Source organism: Chionomys nivalis, chromosome 17 (genome assembly GCF_950005125.1).
Source record: "Chionomys nivalis chromosome 17, mChiNiv1.1, whole genome shotgun sequence".
Taxonomy (NCBI): domain Eukaryota; kingdom Metazoa; phylum Chordata; class Mammalia; order Rodentia; family Cricetidae; genus Chionomys; species Chionomys nivalis.
The window spans coordinates 59,362,088-59,379,531 of NC_080102.1; the positions used below are offsets into that span (position 1 = coordinate 59,362,088).

The following is a 17,444-nucleotide window of genomic DNA, read 5'->3' on the forward strand; positions in this document are numbered from 1 at the left end:
GCAGAGTCAGGGGGGATCTCTGTGAATTCAAGGCCAACTTGTTCTACAGACAGAGTTCCAGGACAGCCAAAGCTACAGAGAGAAACCCTGTCTGGGAAAACAAAAACAAAACAACAACAACACACACAAAAACAAAACAACAACAACACACACACACACAAAAAAAAAAAAAAAAAAAAAAAAACATAAGGAGAGGAAGCCAGGACAAGAAGAGGGAATCTTCAGAGAAATGGCACATAATATCTCAAAACAATCGCCTTCATTTTGTGCCTGGGGTCATCCAAACCACAAAACCATGACTGAAGGCTTTCCTGGTGGTTCCTTGAAACATATACACACCCTTTCACTCAAAACAGAAGTGGGAAGCCCAGTGCATTCCAGGTAGAAGCAGCTCTCTTAGAATGTCTGCCCTATGCTGAACATTGAGAGCTTCTCTTGGGACAGTGTTATTCAGCCATTCTAGTAAAGAGACGATGAAGCTTAAAAGGTTGTTTTTTGCCGGGGACAGGGGGTATTGGTAACTCATGCCTTTAATTCGAGCATTTGAAAGGCAGAGGCAGGTAGATCTCTGTGCGTTCGAGGCCAGCCTGGTCCACAAAGTGAGTTCCAAGACAGTCAAGGCTGTCTCAAGAGAGAAACAAAGAAAAGGAAGGAAGGAAGGAAGGAAGGAAGGAAGGAAGGAAGGAAGGAAGGAAGGAAGGAAGGAAGGAAGGAAGGAAAATGAAGAGGAAGGTTGTGTTTCCCTCCTGAGATCCAGCAGCTCAAAATTAATGGGCATAGGGGCCAGTACTGTAGGCTTGACCTCAGACCTCATGACCTCAGCTTTCTGTACACTGTTTTATATGATGTCTCAGCCACTCACAGTTGATGGCTCACCAGAACAGTAGCAGAGTCTTGGGGACACAATGCATGCTTCAATCCAGCTCTTTTCTGTCCCTACTCTGTGTGATTGATAGCTTGGTTTGTGTGACCCTGTTCTAACAGGTACTCAACAAGTCATGGCTTGATCCCCAAAGGCCAGTCTTGTACCCTCCAATAGTTAAATTCAAATTAATATAATTGTAAATTCTATGATAAGCCCAGATCAAACAAGAAAAATGTTCTGGTTTCGATGTATATCCTATGACTTTATTAAATCAAAATCACCGATACTTCACAGAATCTTCAACCTATAGATAAGAAACTTCAGGGAGACACAAGGAAGAACTTCCCAAATGAGATTGTTTAGTCCCTAAGGTAAGAGGGCCAGCAAAGAATTATTTCCCTGGGCACAGGTAAAAGACAAGTGTCCACCAGGAGGTGACAACTGAACACCGGTCCCACACTCCCCTGCAGTCCTGTGCACACACAACTTTTGTCCTTGGTGACCCTGCTTCCTTTGGCCACCTGCCCAAGCATGGCTCTGAGGAGTAAAGCCAGGTGCTGTCAGGCATGGAGCAGGAATGGAGGGCGTGTTTCTTCAGAGCTTTCTGAATGAAGGAGGCAAAGCCTTACCATTCAACCTGGGATTACAGATCTTGAGGCCTCTGTCACTGGCAGCCCCAACCTAGGGAGCAGTGTGGGAAAATAACTTGCCTTCCCTGGTCAGGTGGGTGCCCTGGTCCTACTGGGTCACCTAATCTCAATTGCCCCATGGCCTGAGTCACTGAGGGAGCTGGAGCCAGCAGAGAGATCAGGAATCCTGCAGGGAAGAGGCCAGTGTTCAAGGAGGCCTGTGAGCAGGGAGGAAGGTAGGGCTCTTCCAGCCAGGGCCAGAAAAGGTCACGGATCAGCTAGCTCAATCTTCTGCCCTGGCAGATGCCAGCAGGGGCTTTAAACCCTTCCCACTCCACAGACAAATACTTTTGCTGAAGCTTTCAGACAACAGGGACAGAAGCCAGGCTATCGCATGCATGGCAGCCCTGCCCTTGCAGCTGGCCTCCCCTCCCCACCGGCTGAAGCCCTCGATTAGGAGTGCTTCATGGGAAGGATCCTGGTCTGTAAGTTCCTTTGAGCTCAAAGCCAGACTGGATAAAACTACATCGCTCAGTTTCTAGGCCCTGACTTCAACAGAGCTACTTTTAGCTCTGTCGTTAACTCGTTGTGGCTTTCAAACACATGTGTCCCTTCAGACACCCCACCACCACCGCCAGCAGCCGCCGCCTTTCCCTCCCGTGAAGTAACAGTTTTGGCTGACCACCCACCAGTTTCTCTTTCTCTGTGGATTGCGTAACCCAGAGAGGGGCTTGGGCTTTGGGGCAACATTTTTTGGATTCTATATCCAGTTCTGTGTCCCTAAAAAGTTACTTAACCACTCTGTGTCTTATTTTCCTCGTTTGCAAATGGGGTTGCTGGAGAGATTGGGTTAGCTGCTCAGAGACTCCAAGCACCTACGCTCTCATTTCCAAAAGTGTTAAAGTGCATGATGAGCCCCTGGAGGGAAAGCTCAGGGGTGTCGGGAGTGTGGGGAGTGTTGTTTGCCAAGTCAAGGTGCTGTGTCCCTGGATTGGAAATAAAATTTGATTCAGAATCTCTGTTTGTGTCCCCCATCCTTGGCTCAACCTTCCCGAGTCCTCTGGGGAGCACTGCTGAGCACAGACTCCTGCCCAGAGTGCTCAGCCACATTCAGGCGGGGGGCTTAGACTAAGCACGGCCTGTGGACAAGATGGAACGGGAAAGACATAGCTGGGCCTCCATCTTTTACATGTCAGTGAGGAGTGGGGTCCAGGCTAGGGAGGAGGAACAGGGAGCTGAGAAGGAAAAGAGATTACCTAGGAGACAGGAAGGGGGAGGAGGATTTCAGGAGGAGTGGGATAAGGCTTGAAAAGCCCTGGTCACCACTCATCTGTCCCTAACAAGGGACATGCAAGAGAACTCCTAGGAGCCTCCACTGCCTGAGTTAGAAAATGGAGAGCTCTGAGTCCTCATTGAATCCCATAAAGCACACAATCCAACCACGTGTGTGTTTGTTATGGTGGCTAGATGAGGGGGGCTGGGGAGAAATCACTTGAGGTGTGTACAGAGAATCCAAAGGTCCATGAAAGGAAAGAAGGGGGCTGGGAAAGGGTTCCCTAAGTCACACGCTTTCCGTGTTCCTCTGACAGCCGCACTTTCCACAAAGGAAGAAACTAGGCTGAGAAGACAGGACTCTGCCCAAGTTCATACAGCTAATCATGGCCAAAGGTGAGTGATGGAGGAGTTAATTTCATTGGTTAAATAAAGAAACTGCCTTAGCCCTTTAATAGGACAGAAAATTAGGTAGGCGGAGTAGACAGAACAGAATGCTGGGAGAAAGAAGCCAAGTCAGTGAGTCGCCATGATTCTCCCATTCCAGACAGACGCAGGTTAAGATCTTTCCTGGTAAGCCAGCTAGTGGTACCACACAGAATATTAGAAATGGGTTAGATCAATATGTAAGAGCTAGCCAATAAGAGGCTGGAACTAATGGGCCAGGCAATGATTAAAAGAATACAGTTTCTGTGTAATTATTTCGGGGCATAAGCTAAGCCATGCGGGCGGCCGGGTGCCGGGGACGCAGCCCCGCCACTCTTATTACAACAGGTGAGATCTAACCAAAGCCTGGCTGGTCTGAAGGCAGGAGTGTAGGCGTCCGCTGACAGTGCTAGGCCAGCACCCGGGATGGGAGTGCTGCCCCGATGGCCAGTCCAGTTCCCAGGGAGATAGACTGGAGTCACAGGCACCTTACTGTAGTTGCTGTTTATTGAGATACACCACAGGCACAGACAGGGGCTGGGAAATGAGGTGACAATGGTGTTCTGGTGAGAAGCTGAGGAGGCTGGAGGTCTCTGGGAACCATGCCTGTCTCTTCTCTCCTCCTCCAGCTTGCCCTGAACTCAGAGCAGATCTGCTAAGGTGAGAGTAGAAATGGACATCCTACCTCCTCTAAATGGTCAGGTCACCCCCAAGTCATCCAGCTGGTAACCCTAACCTCCCTCCCATCCCACTGCATCGCCAAGGATAAAATCTGGGTAATTTGAGCCCTTTCCCAAACGCAAATCGTATGTAAATTGTGCACTACGAATACTCAGCCTCCCCGGTCCTGAGAAGGCGTGACCCGCGCAAGGACGATGGCCCAGCACCACCGCAAAGCCTTGCTGCTAGTATCTCCTGCTAGAGGTCTTGACAGTGGTGGTCTTCCGCAGGATGGAGGTGCCCCCGGAGACCTGCCCGCCCTTGGCAGTGCCGTAGCTCATGTTAGCACTGAAGCCGCCCTTGCTGGCACCGCCAGCCCCGCCTAGAGAGAGGCCGCTCCCGAAGCCTGCCGCGCCGCCTGCGACCACCGAGGTAGAGTTGCCGGTCACCGCTGCAAGACAAAGGCTCTGCCTTAGTAGAACTGTCGAGCCAGGAAGAGGCAGGGGGAGCCCAGAAACCCCCAAAGAATGGGAGCAGGGTAATGCGGCAACACCGCTAAAAGTTCGCACTGACTCTTCAAGAAGGGCCCCTTTGGACCTGGACCAGAGGCATGGGCCGGGAGGGGCCGGGAGGGGCCGGGAGGGGCGGGAGGGGCAGGGAGGGGAGGGGAAGATGACAGATACTTACAGATACTGACAGCACTGGGACACTCTCCAGACATCCTAGGGGAAACAAAAGCCCAGAGTGGTCAGAGGTCTGGAAACCCATGTTTAAACCTTCCCTCAGTCCTTGCCTCTACGTGCAACCAGCTCTGTGTCAGGGCCTGGGGACAAGCTCCGGAGATGTGAGTAGCAGGAATATGCAACAGTCCAGGACTCAAGGCCTCCCAGCAGAGCCTAATGGCCTTTCTGCAGGAGGCTTTGACTCCTCTCCTAACTCCACTTTCTGTAGGGATACTGACAATTCCCTGCATCCTGTCTTTCCAAGGAAGAGCTGAGCCTGACCTGGCAGAGCAAACCTTGTTACTGAGCCGCCACACCCCAAAGGATATGGATGCTCAATGATTCAGAAAGTGAACAGCAGAAAAAGGGGGAGCTGAGGAGTCACCCTAGAGCAGCATCCACAGACACCAGGTCTCCCCACGCTGCACAGAGGGGCAGAGGGGCTGCCACCTGCTCTCCTCGCTCTCCAGCAGCTTGCGGTAGGTGGCGATCTCCACATCCAGGGCCAACTTGACATTCATGAGAGACTGGTAGTCACGCAGCAGCCGGGCCAGGTCCTCCTTGGCCTGGTGCAGGGCTGTGTCTAGATCTCCAAGCTTCTTCTTAGCGTCCTTGAGCGCCATCTCCCCACGCTGCTCTGCTTCTGCAATGGCTGTCTGCAGTTGCTGGCACTGCCCACAGGAAAAATGGTACTGGGAATACCTTCCAGGGGGTGCCATTCATCCCTTTTCTCTCAAGCCAGGAGGCCCACACCCTACCCAACCAATTTGGGAGAAACAGAAGGAAACATTGTAACTGAAAAGGAAACAACAGAAGAACCGAGGAAATGACAATTCCTTCTGCAGATCCTCCTGGGCTTTGGAAGAAGTAAAATGAACAACAAAACCATCCAAGTGACTTGTTCTATCTACAGAAAAGTCACACTGTCTGGCCATAAATACATAGAGTCCCCATGAAATAGCTCTCTGCCCTGCCCCAGACATCCTGGAGATGGGATAGACCCACACGCTCTAGCCCTTCTACAGGAAGTCCCTTCGCTTCTAAACCCCAGTCACTTGTCCAGCTCCATCCCGGAAGGAGCAGGTTGATCCTGATGGGTCAGACTTTGAGTTTTCCAGGCTGACTCGGTACCCACCTGCTTCTTGGTTGCGTCCACTTCACCTTGCAGTCTCTGGATAGTGCGGGTGAGTTCTGCGATCTCGTTTTTGGTGTCTCGAAGGCTGTCCCCATGCTTCCCAGCTGTCACCTGCAGCTCCTCGTACTGGAAGGCAAAAAGATGTCAATAACTATCAAGAGCCCTGACCTGCCGGGTAACTGTTGGCCTCAGAGACCACCCTCTGCTGAAAGTCCCAAAGTTCCAAGGGCCCAGTGGGCCAGGCTTCTTTAGGGGAGGAGGTCCAGCCAAGCTAGCCCTCTGCTCACCTTGGTCTGGTACCAGGACTCAGCCTCAGCCCGGCTCTTCTGGGCAATCAGCTCGTACTGGGCTTTGACCTCAGCAATGATGCTGTCCAAGTCCAGGCTGCGGTTGTTGTCCATAGACAGCACCACGTTGGTGTCAGACACATGGGTCTGCACTTGGCTCAGCTCCTGAAGAAACAAGTCAGCTGCCACCAGAACCTTGCTCCAAGCCCTGGACAGAAGCCAAGGATGGAGAGCAGGACCCTTGCATGGTCTCAGAGGGACAGGACACTAGAGGACACTCTAGAAAGACTCTACTGCTGAAAAAAGAGCATCCTTCTGGATGGCATAGGCATTCACCCCCACTGTTGATCCACAGGCCTCCTGCTGAGAGGGCTTGGGGATGAAGGGAGTGTCCCTTCCAGCCCTGTGCCTCCCTGGCTCTGTGCTAGCCCATTTACTGGTTTCTGTGAAGGCTACTTCTGTGCCCCCAGGGCAGGCAGCGAGTTCAGAGCCACCTGCTCCACCATCCATGGTGACCCTGACGATAAGGAAGGAGGGAGGCTTGGAAGTAAAGATCCGCTACCAGAGTACCAGGTATACAGGGAAAGAGGGTGACACTGAAACCAACAGTGACAAAGCCCTGATGGCTTCGCACAGTTACTGTCCTAGGCTACGATGTTCTCAGGATGTCCTTGCATTTCTCAGGTCACAGCCTTTTTAAAAGATGCCTTAATGTCTGTGATCTATTCACTGGGTCACAACTTCATTGGCTCCCAGAGAGCTCTGCCTCTGTGGCCCCTTGGCTCCCTGGAGTTAGCTTGACTACCAGACTACCCTCAACTATGGCTGAAAAACCCTTTGCACTCCAGTCCTCCTCATAGACCCCCTGCTGAGAACGGAGGCTCCTTCCTCCCTCCCCTCTCACCCCCCCCCCACCCCCAGCCCTCACAGCACTCAGGAGTCCCTGGCTAAAGGAGTTCTGTAATTTGAAACCAGCCTAGGCTACCTAGTGAGCTTCCAAGCAGCCTGGCTACAGTATGAGTCTGTGTCTTAAAAAAAGAAAGAAAAGGCCTTCCATAGTCTCACTGCCTCTCTGGCATCTCTCACGCACAACCCAGGGCACTGTGGCAGACAGAGAGCGTGGCAGCAACACTCTTCCCTTCCTGAGCAGCCGCTGTGGTCAGTCACCACCAGCTTGGCCACGCAGCATCAGGATGAATTAGAATTCAGGACAGTTCTTTTTCCAGTTCCACAGAGAGATGACGTCAAAACGCAGTATGGAAAGCCCTTGTTAGCCCCTGGGGAGCCTGACCTCAGAACCTGAGATGACTCAGGCCAAAAAAAGAGCTAAGGGAGAGGGAGAGATGGAGATGGAGGCCAAAACTACATCTAACTGACAGCTTGGGTTGGTGGCGTGCTCTAAGCACAAGGGCGGGGAGAAACAGGTTGCTGAAACTGTGGAAAAGAGAAGTGGAGGGAAAGCTACTCCTGGCCTGCTGTGTACCGCCTGGTGATCTCCGTGTGTCTTCATGGCGTACGGTGGCCGTGAGGTTTCAGATCAGACACAGCCACGGTGGGTGCTCAGGAAGTCCACTCATCTGCTCGGATTCCTCTGAAGGTTAAAGGCCTGAAGGCCTCCCCTTGTACGGGCTGACTTCTCACAGCCCTGTGTGCCTGTTGCCCTCTGGGACCCATAAGCAGCACTTCCTCTCAGCTCCAGCCCCCAGACCCCACCCTCAGGCCACCACAGAGCAGCACATGGCCTGAGTAGAGCCAACCTGGAATTTGCAAAGCAGCCTCAGTGGTCTGCTGGCAACAGGACAGAAACCCCCACCCAATAGCAGCCTCAGTGGTTCGCTGGTGTCGTGACATACCACGGAGAGAAAGGTCCAGGTGTTCAGTGGAGCCCAACTAGTGAAAAGGAACAGGAAGAGCTGCTAGGCAAGGAAAGTGTGCGTCTCCTCAGACATCAGAGACTAGGATGGAGGACAGTGGAGGTGTCCAGGCAAAGGAGCCAGAGAGGCAGAAGTGGGGTCACTACAGAGAGCTGCGTCCTTAAATGTCCCCCAAACTAGAGAGGGGACTCAAAAGTTGTCTTCATGCCAATGAGACTTTCAGTGAGAACCAGCCCTGTCAAATCTAAAGGAAACCTAGAGGGCTAGTCGGTTCTGAAGTCCAGCTCTTCCTAGGATCCATTGCAGGCGTTGTCTCCTCAGAGGGCCTCCCTCCCTGCCCTCCAGAAGAGCCCCCACCACAGCCTTCCTGTGTGCCTTGACATCTTGAGTCTGTCCCAACAGGATTTTCCTCATTTAAGAATCCGGCCTCAAGGGCAGGAACTTTGTCTTACTTGTTATGTGGGAGGAACCTCATAAATGCTTCTTAAGTGAGCAAGGCAAAGTTAAGAGAAAAGGATACTGGGTGAGCCAGCCTTGTGCTTTGGATAGGGCGAAGACAAACCTGTATCACTGAAAACAGACAATTGAGCCTAAGAGTGGATAGGGAAGCCCTAACTCCTGAGCGGCCACCAGCAAATCCCAGCAGAGACAAAGGAAACTCCCAGAATCCTTTATGGTGAGCTCCACCTGGCTCACCAGACAGAAGCGAGCAGAAGAGCCCAGCAGGGCAAGGAATACAAGAAAAAGGAAATGACACCATGCTAATGCCTTCAGAAGAAGACTCTGAAGCTAGCTCAACTGCTGTGTCATCTGCCTCGGTCCCATCACAGAGAGCAGGCTTCCTACTGGAAATAGAAACCCAAGATAGAATTGGGACATGTAAAAGAGGCCTTGACAGAGGCAACCTCACAGTCTGTGGGGAGCAAGGAGCAGGTCCTAGGAGGCCACGGAGAAGGCCAAGGAAATGAACACTGAGCCATCCCATAGAAACAATGATGAGAGAACAGAGCCCAATCACAAACGCCCTGCTCCTCAGAGGGAAGAGGACAGGATGCAAATTAAGGAATTATAGACATGGGAGGAGGCCCGGAGCCACCAAGAATTGCCTGAGGAAACATGAAACCAAGCAGGTTTCACTTTCACACATCAGTGTATTACTGGAGACAGTGGACACTGTCTGATCACTCTTCCAGAAATCCCAAAAATAAGTCAACGGAGGCTGGGGACAGCACTCAGGCAGTCCATGTTGGTTATGCAAGCATGAGTTCAGATCCAAGCAACTATGCAAACCGCTTGGCATCTTGGTGTGTGTCTTGTAACACCATTGGGGAAAAGGGAAACAGGTGAATTCCCAAGACTCATTGGCCAACCAGTGAAGTACAGGCTCAGTGAGCAATCTTATCTCAAAAGACTATGGTAGGGAGTGCTGGAGGAAGATGCCCACAGTCGAGTCTTGAATTTTGTTTAAAATTTCAGTAAACACCAGGTGTGGTGGATCATGCCTATAACCTCAGGACGTGTGGGGCAAGCTGAGGCAGGAGGATTGCTGTGAGTTTCAGACCAGGATGGATTGTATAGCAAGGCCTTGTTTAAAAAACAAGGAACTCAGTGGTACAGCACTTGCCTAGCCCTGTTCCATTCCCAGCAGCGCACGCGTGCGCACACACACACTTTGATCAGCTGCCTGACTATTGGAAAAAAGTAGGCGCATATCACTCTTGAAAACATCCATGTGATAATCTCCAGAAACTGTCTAGACAGCCCGAGTGATGAAGTGGTATCTGAAAAAGCACAGAGGCCAAAGGGCACTGGGGTGCATGACTAGATGTCTGCGTGCCTTCCCGTCCGTCTCCTGAGAAACCTGCTTCCTGGCTTCTCCTATTCCTCAGGTTTCTTCATCATCACAAGATTCAAGCTACCTTTTTTGGTTTTGTTTGGGTTTGGTTTTGTGAGACAGGATTTGTTTGTGTAGCCCTGGCTGTCCAGGAACTTGCTCTGTAGACCAGGCTGGCCTCAAAGTAAGAGATCCGCCTACCTCTGCCTCCCGAGTGCTGGGATTAAAGGCGTGTGTCATCACCACCGGCCCTAGTCACCTGTTAACAGAGCCCTCCATGGGGCAGCACCTGACCTCACAGGCAGAGAGTACCCTGCCACCATGACGCCTGTCCAGACGGCACAGGAGGGGACTTCACCCTGGATGGAAGGTTAGCTGTGTGGTCCCTACTGATGCTAGGAACATCTGCTTCTCTAATGAATTCCCACTAAGCCCAACCCTCTGGTCATAGTCTCCAAGGCTCCCTGTCTCCTGGGTCTCATCCTGGATTCACTGAATTACCTACTACCCTACCTCACCAACCCTAGCACAGTCTTGTTTGCCCATCCCTGCTGTTCCAACACCTGCCCCATTACAAAGTGATCAGGCCAAGGGCACTGCCTCTGACTAGTTCTGTGGCCAAGGATGAGCTACTGTGTACCACAGTACCATTGGTTCTCAAATGGGCACAACAATAGCACTTACGTTACAGAGCTACTGTAACGTAACAAAGGTGGCCCAGAGCCTAACCCTGTTGAAACATCTACTGTAGGAGCAAATACTCATTAAAGGCGTGGGTTCCCAACTTTTGTTTTCTTCATTGAGACAGTATCTCTCTGTGTTACCCTGGCTGGCCTATAACATCTACATAGACCAGGCTGACCTCAAATTCACACCATCTGTCTCTGCCTCCAAATGCTAGGATTAAAGGCTTGTGCCACCAAGCCCTGCCCCATCCTGTAGGCTCCAAACTTTTACCAATTTAGTTACACCGGTGAGTTCACACCACCATGGGGACTCTCTAGTAATACATAAATGTATATAAATCATGCCTGTCCATTCATCTTCTCACCGTCTCAAAGAGATGCTGCAGGAAGTCAATCTCCTGGGTCAGGGTGTCCACTTTGCCGTGCAGATCCATTCTGCCCATATATGCAGCATCTACATCCTGAGGAGAGGTAGAGAGCAAGCAGAAAGTTCAAACCGGAATGTAATTCTCTGCAGATCCACCCCGACCCCTCGCAGCCAAAGGACCACCTCCCCCAGTTTAGCCACCCCACACACCTTCTTGAGCAACACAAATTCATTCTCCAAGGCAGTGCGCTTGTTGATTTCATCCTCGTACCTGTAATACAGGGAAGGCTCAGACCAGCTCAGTCCAGTTCTATCTTTTAGGCTCACTTGACTCCCACCACCCAGAAACATCTTTGAGGGACAGTTCTTTAAAGCGGTCAGACAGTGAAGACACTGGGGTGATGTCTTTGTTTAAACACTTCCTTCCCCCGTTTGAAGAAAGGGATGCCAAACTTGCACAATATTATAGCACTGTGGGACTGCCATCCCTTTGGACCTGAGCCCTTGGAGGTTCTACCAAACGGAACAGCTGTGCCAACAGTGGTTAACCTCTGTCTCCACTTTCAACAACATGCTTTCATTTGAAACAATCAATCCCGCCCAACCACTTCTGCTGAGACTAAGGTTTAGAAACTGCCAACGTAAAGTTATAAGAAAAGATTTTTTTGTTTGTTGTTTTTGAGACAGTGTTTCTCTGTATAGCCCTGGCTGTCCTGGAACTTGCTCTGTAGACCAGACTGACCTTGAACTCAGAGATCTGTCTGCTTCCACCTGAGAAAAGTTATTTTAAAATACACTTTAGTGTAATAAATATATGCATTGCCAACCATGTTGAAGAAAGGTCATTTGAATCTCAATTCAAACCCTCATTTTTTAAAAATTTATATTTATGGAGAAGTTGGAAATTCCAGACTAGGTATTCCGTGAGGCTGAGGGATTAGTACTTGGAACATTTTAGATATGATTGCGGCTTTGTGTCTAAGTTTTGTTAGGTCTGGTTAAGCAAATGAGCTATATAAAGATTTATATTTGAATTATGATTATGAGGGTATAAAAAATTTGTGACACGGGCATAGGAACATCCGATGTTGATTTCTCAAGAAGGGAGTTTGGAATGCCACCAAACGTGAGAAAGAACACAGTGCTCCAGCGGCTTTCCTCAGTCGCTAGAAAAAAGTCAAGGTATGTCCCCGCACCTCAGATGTTTTTCTGAAGAGAATAGCATTGTTGCACTTTCTATAACCTCGAGTCTACCAGGCTGGGAAGAGCCTTTTCTGTGGAACTGTAAACTCGTAATTGTTATGACTGTAGTAATAAAAACGGGGCTTGCCCTTGACGGCCCAGGCCCCTGGTTTCCGTGTCGGTTCTTGGCTTTACTCAGGAGAGGTGGTTTGGCCATCTCTCACATACGCCTAGTAAACATATCATGAATTAAGTTCCAAGAGCACTAGACTTGCTTGGAGACAAAAAGGGAGGAGGTAGGAAAAGAGAGACAAAATGAGATTGGCTAAGCTGAGTGTGGGTAACAAGAGTATGGGATTCAGGACACTATTCTCCCTACCTTGTGAAAAAGACTTTTTAAAACTATGAGACTAAGTGAGGTGACTCACACATGTAATCCCTGAGACTGAGGCAGGAGAATCGCCAAGAGTAGTAGTAGTAGTAGCACTAACAAAATAAATAAATGAAAAAGATCATAAACAGACAAGGCAATGCCCAGGCCCCCACCGGGGTAGCTCTCCCTGGATGGGCTGGGTCGGTGACATCTCTTCCACACTGTCATGTGTGTCCCACGGGGGAGCGTGTGTGTTCTCACTTGTTCTTGAAGTCCTCCAGATTGTCTTGCACGTTCCTCAGCTCCATATCCAGCCTCCCACGCTCGCTCTGCTTGGCATCCAGCTGCCTCCTCAGGTTGCTCAGGTAAGTCTCAAAGAGAGGCTCCAGGTTCCTGGTGACCCCTGTATTCTGACTCTGCTCCTGCAGCAGGGCCCACTTGGTCTCCAGCACCTTGTTCTGCTGCTCCAGGAAGCGCACCTGGCCAGGGAAAGGAAGATAGGTGGTCAGCACCCGGGAAGCAGCATCCAGCGCTCTGGGGGCCAGCATCATTGAGGTAATGCAGTATTACCCACTTCTCATGGGGAGGGAACAATCCTGCTCAAATGACAGCCCAAGCAGATGGAAAGGAAAGGGTTAACAAACCCAGGCCCCTGTGCTCCTGTTCTGTGTGCTAGTCACCAACCTAAGCACTTGGTTCTCTGTCTCACTTTCCCACTTGTCCTGTGTAAAACTGGATGACGTCGGTGTTTATGAGACTGATCCCGCATCAAAGTGGACTGTTAAAATCATCAAAGAGATAGGTGGGACTGAAGAGATGGTTCAGCAGTTAAGAGCACTGGCTGATCTTCTAGAGGACCCAAATTCACCCACACAGAGGCTCACAAAAGAACCAAAAGTCACCAGGGGAGAGGGTGAGAAGTGGGCGTCCCTTGCCTCACCTTCTGTTATGCAGGTCCTACCTCCACAGCAACCCAGGCAGAGTCACATGACCGGGAGCTCTGTAGCAGGTGCACTTTGGGGCTCTGCAGCCTACTTCAGTCACACCTCTGTTTGCAAGCACCTGTGTGGTCCTCTCAGCCCCAGTTTACATATGGTAAAAATGTAAAGAATCACCTACCCTGACTCCACATGGAACCCTGTGGGTAACACTTGAGAAGGGGACGGGGCCCTTCTGTGTTAAAAGTTCAAATCATGGAGCCAATGAGTTATGCCCCATACCTTCACGGTGACCCCAGTGCCTAGGCTCAGAGCCAGGGAACACAGCGCTGACAGAGCAGAGCAAGAAATGCTGGACAGTAGCACCAGAGTAGTCCCAGAGTGTCCCAGTCAAACTGTGGCAGCCACCCTCCTTCCTGTGTATCCCAAACAGAGCTTCTTGGCTGGAACAGGGAACCAGAAGAGGAGAAGCAATGAAGGGTTCATCCTGTCCCCCATGTTCTGAGTGTAACCAACCCCAAGACTTCTCCAGCTTGAGAGGACAGACAGGATCCCAAGGCCATAATTCATAGGATTCCTAAGCTGTGCATGGTTGCCAACAGCTATAAAATGACACAAGTCTTTAAAGGCCGCCTCCCTAGCAGGAACACTGAGGACCACGCGTGTTCGAATTATAAAGTCAGGCTGCTGCTTATCCAACACAGTCAGGTGGGCTGGACCCGTCACCGCCTGCCGCACTCTCACAGCAGAAACCCCAGCCTTCAGGATTCAACCCCAAACCCAGGTAGGCAGAAACCACAGTCACCCGCACCCTGCCTGCCTAGTGCACACGGATGACATTCCCTTTGCCCTGACCACCCTCCACTGGAGATTCAGCTTCCACCACCCCCCTACACACACACAGTTTGCCCCACCCACCTTGTCAATGAAGGAGGCAAACTTGTTGTTGAGGGTCTTGATCTGCTCCCGCTCCTGCGTGCGCACCCGCTGGATCTCGGGGTCTATCTCCACATTGAGAGGTGTCAGCAGACTCTGGTTGACCGTGACTTCCTGGATCCCCCCAGGAGGACAGACTGGCCCAAATGTCTGCCGGCCAGCCCCTAGGCCCACGTAAGCCCCACTGCCAAAACCTCCTAGCGCCCGGCCAGAAGAGGCCCCAGCAGCCACACTGACAGAGATGCCCTTGCCTCCCAGATTATAGAGGCTCCGGCTGCCAAAGCCGCCAGAGCCGGAGCAAGAGCGGACCCCACCGCCGCTGCCACTACTCCTGGACATGGTGACTGAGCTGTAGCTGGTTCGCATGCGACTCCCGCCCCCTCCACTGGCTGAGTTAGAGCTGAAGCCTCCTTTCGTGGAGTAAGTCTGGCGGGACACAGAGGACCGCATGACTGACAGCAAGTGGGGAAGCTGGGAGCAGAAGGGAACAGACAAGCAAGGGAGCGCAGTGAGCTGATGAGCTCCCAAGGGCCTTTTTATCTTTTCCCAGCTGGGTTGGCCCTGGGTTCTACACATTCCTGCTGTGATTACCACAGGTGAGAGGGAGGGGCCTTGTGGGCCTGCAGGGGAGCCCCTTTCACTGATGAATGGGAGGGCCTCGCCCAGCCATCACCGGGACTGGAGAGCTGCACCTAAGTAGAGACTATTTGGGGCGGGAAGGATAGCCCCCACCTCTAGCCCCCGCAGGTTCTCCTCACTTGGAACAGGATGATAGGGCTCCCACGGCTACCCTCACCACCCAGTGACTGACTTGGTCTCCTCCTACCCGGCCTGCTGTCAATGGGGCTCTGTTTTGTGAGGTTTGTCCCAGGGCCCTGTGGTAAGCCAAGGCCCTCAGGGCCCAGGGCTGTGCAGGTGGCAAGAGAAGGTGCGTTGGGCAATGGGCTGTAGACAGAGTGCCCAGGCCTGCTCCAGTCCCACCCTCCCAGCCCACGGCCTCATGTCTCTTGGCAGGTCCAGCGTGGGGGGCACAGGTGACAGTGTAGAGGCGGGGCAGCTGCTCTTCTATCTATACTGGCAGGTGTCTGCTGGGTTGAAACCCTGTGTGTGGCAAGGAGGATCCAAGGACAAAGAGAGGTCCCGGCCCAGCCATTGGTCTAGCTGGGCACACACTGTGGGTTGACAGGCTTTGCTGGGCTCAAACCAGGCATGGTGGTGTGCACCTATAATCCCAGCACTGCAGCACCAAAGATGAGTATCGGAAGTCCAAGGCCAGTCTGGGTTCCATGAGACCCTGTCTCAAACCCAAAAAATAAAATAAAAAAGGAGAAAGTAAAGAAAGGCCTTGTCTCCTCAGGAAGAATGTTGGGGCTTAGGACCTCTGCTATCTTTCCCAGAAATGGAAATAAATGGGCAGGGAACTTGATCACTCCTAAGTTCTTCCTTGGTGGATCCTTCCAACAAGGGCCAGCCATTCTGGAACAACTGAAGCCCCAAGGGGCTCATGCTGTACCCCATCCTTCTCTTTCCCTCCACCAGTAGTCCTCACACGCACAGTTCAGGGGGCAGGGACATACAACATCACTTCACATCATTTCCCAGTCTCTTCCCAGTCAGGTTTCTAGAACCAAGCACAACCCAAGCAGCGCAGGGCCGGCGAGACTTCAGGCATGGGATCCCAGGCTGGGGAAAAGCACCTTAAGGCCCGCCCTCCTCACCTCTTCCATCATTCGGTGCAAGGACCCAGAAAGGACAGAGCCTGGCTTAAGGCAAGGATGGGCAGTGTTTACTGTGCCAGGCTAGTGCTGGGATGTTCAGTCAGCATGAACTTAACAGAGACACACATGACCTCAGTGAGGATGGTGACCTCTGGGCTCCAAAGAAGGCTGTGGGGTCTTCCATCAGGGCGCCTGGGAAGTTCAAGCAGCTCCCACTTACTTAAATCACTGAACCCAGCTTCTGCCAGGGGTGAAGAGCCACAGAACTAGCCTCTTAATGCCACCAAGAAGACAGCCTTTTCCGCTTGAAGTTAGAACATCAGGCATCTGGGAAAGCTCAACACTCAACCTCTCTGCCTCGAAGCATAGCCCACCATAGAAATCCTTGGAGAAACGGCGGCCCTAGGCTGTGATGCCATCTTCCACCAACCGCCTCTCATCTCCTTTCCCAGGCTGAGAGCGTTTTCTCAGGCTCCCTTATCTCTGCCGGGCAGCGTAGGAGTGGGGATAGCTAGAGTGGAGACTAGCCTCCAGGCTGCTGTTGTGGTCCCCTAGGCAGGAAGATGTTGTCAGTCAGTGCTGTGAGTCACACTGCGTGGCTGGAGTAGTGGGAGTGGGTGTCAGTTTGTAAATATGAACGCACCCCACCCCGAAGGCGAGCATTCAGGCATGCGATTCCCTTACATATTTACAGAGCACACTCTTTGTACCAGCTTTGGCACGGGGAGCTGATGAGCTAGTGGCGGACGCCTATGCAGCCAAGGCCCACTCTTGGGAGATAAAGTTGTTGCCCACAGACAGCCTCCCCTTCCTAGCCAGACAGTTCACTATGGCCCAGGCAGGGTCGTGTGAGGCTACTTTGACTCCAGCCCTTATTCCTGGCTCTGCTGCTGCTCTGCTACTGGTTTTAAACACCAAACTCAAACCTTCTTTGGAAGTCTTTTTCAGAGCACACACACACAGCCTGATTTTATGTAGCCCGAGCTTTTCTTAATCTCTGTGTATAGCCAAAAATGACGTTAAACTCCTGATCCTCCTACTTCTACCTCTCAAACACTGAAGTGACAAGCATGTGCCACCACACCTGGCTTTTGCGGTCTCTTAAGAGAAAAATCCCACCCAGGTGGTAGTGAAACGCACCTCTTATCCGAGCACTCAGGAGGCAGAGGCAGGAAGATCTCTGTGAGTTTGAGGCCAGCCTGTCTACAAAGCAAGTCCCAGGACAGTCAGGGCTGTTACACAGAGAAAACATGTCTTGAAAAAGAAATTCATGAATCAAGCAACCAGGCCTCCAAAGGGCTCCTGCTAATACCAGGATCACACAGCAGCTCAGAGGATCAGTATAAAGGTGATTTAACAGCTTTTATTATTAATTAATTGACTGGTTCTATTATTAATTAACAACCAAGGTTCAGTCCATTGGCAGTAAGTGCCTGAACTTGATCCAAATGTTTGGCCTCCCATAAATATTATGGAAGAAGTCCAGGGGGAAGGGTTTCCAGAGGAAGAGAGAGCTACAGCCTAGTGCCTGCTTTTACTG

The 17,444-nt window shown here is 51.5% G+C and overlaps 1 protein-coding gene across 1 annotated transcript; it reads right to left on the reverse strand.

Moving 5' to 3' along the window:
• Nucleotides 1–4,097: 4,097 nt before the first annotated feature.
• On the reverse strand, nucleotides 4,098–14,636 carry Krt79 (keratin 79). Its single transcript, XM_057791582.1, has 9 exons — nucleotides 14,169–14,636; nucleotides 12,574–12,791; nucleotides 10,968–11,028; nucleotides 10,756–10,851; nucleotides 5,997–6,161; nucleotides 5,710–5,835; nucleotides 5,025–5,245; nucleotides 4,540–4,574; nucleotides 4,098–4,303 (listed from the first exon to the last, which is right to left on the reverse strand). Exons 1-9 carry the CDS (start codon nucleotides 14,634–14,636, stop codon nucleotides 4,098–4,100), a joined length of 1,596 nt encoding a protein of 531 aa, XP_057647565.1.
• Between the last annotated feature and the right edge of the window lie 2,808 nt (nucleotides 14,637–17,444).

Bases quoted from the DNA above. Each gene is read 5' to 3' on its own strand.
- Krt79 (XM_057791582.1), bottom strand. From the start codon at position 14,636: ATGCGGTCCTCTGTGTCCCGCCAGACTTACTCCACGAAAGGAGGCTTC. The intron at 12,792-14,168 runs GTGGGTGGGGCA...TTCCCTGGCCAG, and splicing joins TTGCCTCCTTCATTGACAAG to GTGCGCTTCCTGGAGCAGCA. The intron at 4,304-4,539 runs GTAAGTATCTGT...TTTGTCTTGCAG, and splicing joins TCCCAGTGCTGTCAGTATCT to CGGTGACCGGCAACTCTACC.